At 48.3% G+C, this 5,215-nt stretch overlaps 1 protein-coding gene across 1 annotated transcript; it reads left to right on the top strand.

Moving 5' to 3' along the window:
• The first annotated feature begins 306 nt into the window (after positions 1-306).
• PIGM (phosphatidylinositol glycan anchor biosynthesis class M) lies at positions 307-1,655 on the top strand. The gene has a single exon (XM_009487146.2). It carries the CDS (start codon positions 307-309, stop codon positions 1,564-1,566), a length of 1,260 nt encoding a protein of 419 aa, XP_009485421.2. The 3' UTR covers positions 1,567-1,655.
• Positions 1,656-5,215: the final 3,560 nt, after the last annotated feature.

Below are 5,215 nucleotides of genomic sequence, written 5' to 3' on the forward strand. Positions count from 1 at the left end.
CGGGACCGGGACCGGGACCGGGACCGGGACCGGGACCCACCCCTCAAGCAGCCCCTGCCTGCCGAAGCGGCGGCGGCGGCGCCGGCGCCCTCCCGCCCCGGCCCGGGCAACGGCTTCAGCGGCCGCAGCACGCACGCGCCACTGCCCAACGGCCGCCGCCCAACGGCCGCCGCGGCCGTGCGCAGGCGCGGTGCCGCCTTTCCCCCCCCGCCCCCGAGGCGGGCAGGCGGAAGCCGGGGTCGAGCTGGGCCGCCCGCCTGCGCCACCCGCGCCTCGGCGGCGGAGAGCGCTCCGTCGGCGGGCGGGATGGCGGTGGGGCGGCCCGGGGTGGGCGCGGCGCTGCTGGCGGCGCTGCTGGCGAGGCTGGGCCTGGTGCTGTACGGCCTGCACCACGACGGCGCCATGCGGGTGCGGTTCACCGACGTCGACTACCGGGTCTTCACCGACGCGGCGCGGCTGGTGAGCGAGGGGCGGTCGCCCTACCGGCGGGCCACCTACCGCTACACCCCGCTCCTGGCCTGGCTCCTGACGCCCAACGTCTACCTCGCCGAGGTCTTCGGGAAGCTGCTCTTTGTGGCGGGGGACCTGGCAGCTGCTGTCGTCGCCTACCGGGCCCTGCGGCGCCGGGGGGCCGCCGCCGGCCGGGCCTGCGGGTGCTGCGCCGCCGCCTGGCTCCTCAACCCTCTGCCCATGGCCGTCTCCAGCCGGGGCAACGCGGAGGCCTTGGTGGCGCTGCTGGTGCTCGCCACCCTCTACTTCGTGGAGGGGGGGAGCGTAGGGAAGGCCGCCGTCTGCTACGGGCTGGCCGTGCACATGAAAATCTACCCGCTGACCTACGCGCTGCCCATAGCGCTCCACCTGCAGAGCAAACGGGGCGGCGGGGAAGGGGCGGCGGGCACGGGGAGCGACAAAAAAGCAAAGCGTGTAGGGTACCTCTGGCAGCTTTTTGTAACGGCGTTGAACCGCGATGTGCTGCTTTTTGGAACAGTTGCTGGATCTGTGCTGGCTGCCTTGACTGTTGCATTTTATCACCTCTACGGCTGGGAGTTTTTGGAGCACGCCTACCTCTACCACCTGACCAGGAGGGATACCCGGCATAATTTCTCTCCCTATTTCTACATGTTGTACTTAACTGCAGAGAGCAAATGGAGTTTTGCCCTTGGGCTCGCAGCTTTCCTGCCCCAGCTGCTTTTGCTCCTGGTTGTGTCCATAGCGTTTTACAGAGACCTTGCCTTCTGTTGTTTCCTACACACCGCTATTTTTGTGAGTTTTAACAAAGTATGCACATCCCAGTACTTTGTCTGGTATCTCTGCCTTTTGCCCCTCATAATGCCTAGTGTTAAGATGTCCTGGCGTCGTGGCGTGCTGCTTCTCTTTCTGTGGTTTTTTGGACAAGGCCTGTGGCTCGCTCCCGCATACTTTCTGGAGTTCAAAGGATATAACACTTTTTTACTTGTATGGTTGGCAGGCTTGCTTTTCCTTTTTATTAATAGCCTCATAATTGTTCAGATTATTTCACATTATCAAAAAGAAACACAAGTTCCAAAAAAACTCAAACAACAGTAATAAACAGGCCGAAATCCAGAAACAGAGCTACTGTCTTTGACAAGGCTTTTCATAAATCCAGCACTGTATTTGATACAAACGCGTGCACATTGTACTAAAGTATGTGAATGATACTTTGTCAGGGCTGTGAGGGCACTGATTGGCCTTAATTGCCCTGAGCAGCCCCAGTCCTGCCCTGAGCAGTGTCTGCAGGTGTACCTGCTCCCACATGGACATTGAAACTGCATTGTAAGCTGCTCTCCAGCACTGCCTCCAGCCCTTACTCCCACTGCTCCTGATGGGACTCCCTGGAAGGACCCTGGACCAATTCATCACTTGCCACATTTGGGGCTATGATGGACCAGCATGCAGCTCTGCCTGCCATCCCCAGACACAGTGTGACTGTGAGAATGTGGTCTGTGCCAGGGTCACCCTCAGCTCCCGCTCGTACCTGTGCACGGAGCAGCCCCAATCTTCTTGCTCCCTGACACCCTTTTTGTCATTGTTGCTTTACTCTGTCCTTTGCTTGTTGAGGAACGTAGCCTCTGTCTAGAAAAACATAGAAGGTTATAAAGGGATGTCAGAGTTTGACAGTCTTCCACTTTCCAGTAAGTGGGTGGGGTGTCTTGCAAGGGTTAAGCTAATGAATAAATATAAGGCAATCACTTAATATGTCCACTGGGATTTATTTTTTCTTTTCGCAGTAATGTTTTAGCTGTACAGTGTTTGTGGCCTGTACCTGGTCTTTCTTCAGCAAAGTAGGAAAAAAGTGGTTATTTCATACAAGTTGTTAACTCAAAACTTTTAATTTATTTTAGAATTCAGATATGCCCACTCATTCAGATACTTATTTTTGCCTTTTCAGTGCTGTTTGAATTTTTGAACAGATGTATTCCCCTTGCCACAGAGCAAAATTTTTCCAAATACCTGTCTTGGATCACAGAGATATATAAAGCAAAAATATTTGTGTTCCTTGCTGCCATGACCTAGAAAAGAGGCCACTGCTTTAAACTGCAGTTAATTAACAGTTATTGTGGATGTTAACAGTAGCAAATGCAAAGAGTACAGCTAGAATGGCACCTGCATGCCAAAAGCACTAGAGTTTATACCAAAAAGTAATTGGAAATGTAGTTTCTCAGTAGTTCAATATATCTACTATTAAAAATAAATGAAAAAGAAAGTGAAAGGAGTTGAGGAAGTGGAGCAGTTGCCAGAAGAAAAGGAAAGTTTTAAAATAGGAAGCTCTATAACCTGTCAAAACGAGGTTTTTATTCCCAGATGAGACATGAGATGTGGAACTAACTGTCAGGTGGTAGTGAGAGGAGTTGAGAGCCATTTTGGAGTCAATGCTCTCCTCAAGAACATCCTACGAGAGGTCTGGTGTACACAGCCCTTGACAGAGGTGGAAACTGGCGATGTATTTTTTAGTAAAATCTTGAGTTTAAATAGGCATATGCCAAATTTAAGAATTTTCATATTTGCCTCAGCTCTTAGTTACATCCTACAGGCAAGTGAAACCTTTAGTGTATAACGTGGAGCAGAGCCTCAAGGCAAAGTAATTTCAGTGACTCGGTGGCATTCCCAGTGTTGTGCATGAGGAAGGATGCAGCCAAGCAGGTTTGCCTTCCAGGTCCGTGCTTCCCATGCTGCCTCTCTGAATCCTGCGTTCTCCCAAGACCGCTCTTCCCCAGGACTGCAGTGGCTCCTGGCTTTCTTACATACGGGGTTTTCTTTCCTGGTTGTAGTTCCGACGTGTGCGGCTGAATTGCAGTGTTTTGATTTGTGAATTTTTCCCATTGTTTCTCAGCCCCATTGAGGTGGTTACGTGAAAGGAGAGGAAGCCCCTGAGCCTGAACGGCCCAGAGCCAAAGGACGTGTTATCAGGAGATGTGACAATGTCCTTACACTGCTCTGGCCTGATTCAGTCGTTGTGATCCTGTGTTAGGAAGGGTGATTTCTCTGCTCAGAGTGGTGGGGGGTGGTTCTGCCCCCACCGCTGGAAGGCATTCTGGTTTGCCCCGCCGGTCTGCACTCATGCTCGCCTTCACATTGTGAAGATACTGCCAGCCTCTTCTTTGTAAATCCAGAAATTGGATGAGGCAATGGATATTCTTTTGACAAACTACGTTGTATTTTCGGGGAGGTCTTACAGATGTGGCACTGATTTCCTTCCCCTGGCGAAGGCAGAAAGACTTCTAACGCCAGCTTGTCTACATCTTCCACAAGACGTTATCATCAAAAGACAGGTGGCACAAGCTGCTTTCACACACGGTTTAGTTTTATATTAATCACCAAAACATCGTGTATGTGCTATGAGCATGTGAAGAGAAAGTGTCCTGTGTGGTTTTATTTTCCAAGGTAGACCTTGACATGCCCAATTAGTGTTTCGCCAGAAGACTGAAGAGGCTCCTCTGTGCCAATACCTCTATTGTGGATCCCAGCGCCTGCATCCCAACATGCAGGCGATGGCTCGTTTTCCCTTGCAACTGATCTTCCATTACCCATTACACATTTTTCTGTTGCAAATAGCATGTTTTCTTCCCCCAAAGCAATGTTTTGTATCTCTTTAACAGACCTAATTATGCTGTTTCCAGACCTTTCCACTCCCCTATTTTTTCCCTCCTGTCAGCAAAGAAAGGAAATGAAAGCCAAAAGGCATTTCCAGCTTCAACAACCTTTCAAAAAAAAAAAAAAAAGGCATTTTGAGTTACTGTGTTCATGACAGAATTGTAGTGTTGTTTTTTAGGTAACAAGTAATTTCCTTATGACAAATACATTCTCAATTCATTAATAGCTAAGTCATTTTTTGAGGCCTTCAGAAGGCAAGTTCTGCGGCAGCAGGGACTGAAGAGTACCTTTGCTTTGCAGGTCAATACCAGCCCTTCAGTGATAATTTGAGAAAGTCGTGCATAAATAGGTTATAAAAAGGCTTTTATACAAACTTAGATTTACAGTCATCAATTTAATAACCCAGTATGAGTCCCTCTTTTTACAGTTGTTGTTTTGTAAGCAAGCTAGTTACCCAGATGTGTTTGGGATTTAGAAATAATTCAGTGACTCATAAAAAGCTGGATGGGAGAAATGAACTGAAAGAGACGAACAGGAGAGATATTTGGGACTTGAGATCTTGCAAATTGCTTTAGATAGTTAAATGGAATGGAATAACTTTATTCACTGATAAAAAGCATTAAATCAAAATAATTGTAGCTGAGTGCAGAACAAGTTATAATTCATGAACAAGTCATGGTGATTAATTATAATGCCCTTAAAATTTACCAAATTCATTTCCTATGGAACATTTATTGCTTTTGATGGTGTTCAAATCCCTTTGCTTAATAATTTTATGTCCATTTATCTTCTGGTAATTAGAAACTGAAGCGTCTGAATGCTAGCTTTCATTCTGTACCATGGGTTGCAAAACTGTAACGCTGTCTATTTTTAAAAAAAAATGTTGATGTGTCCAATGAAATGTGTCTCATTTGCACAAATTTTTCACGTTGCACTGAATCCAGCCCTGAAGTGCAAGGTGCAAGATGTGAAAGACAAAGTGAAAAGAAGAAAAGAAATATCAAGATAAAACATTTTTGCCTTGCTTTTTACACCGTAGCCTATAGTCCAGAGGCTCATGGCTGGGTTCACAGGTGACTTTAGTCAAAGCTTCAGCATTTAA

The sequence above is a fragment of the Pelecanus crispus genome, chromosome 3 (genome assembly GCF_030463565.1).
Source record: "Pelecanus crispus isolate bPelCri1 chromosome 3, bPelCri1.pri, whole genome shotgun sequence".
In the NCBI taxonomy this organism is placed as follows: domain Eukaryota; kingdom Metazoa; phylum Chordata; class Aves; order Pelecaniformes; family Pelecanidae; genus Pelecanus; species Pelecanus crispus.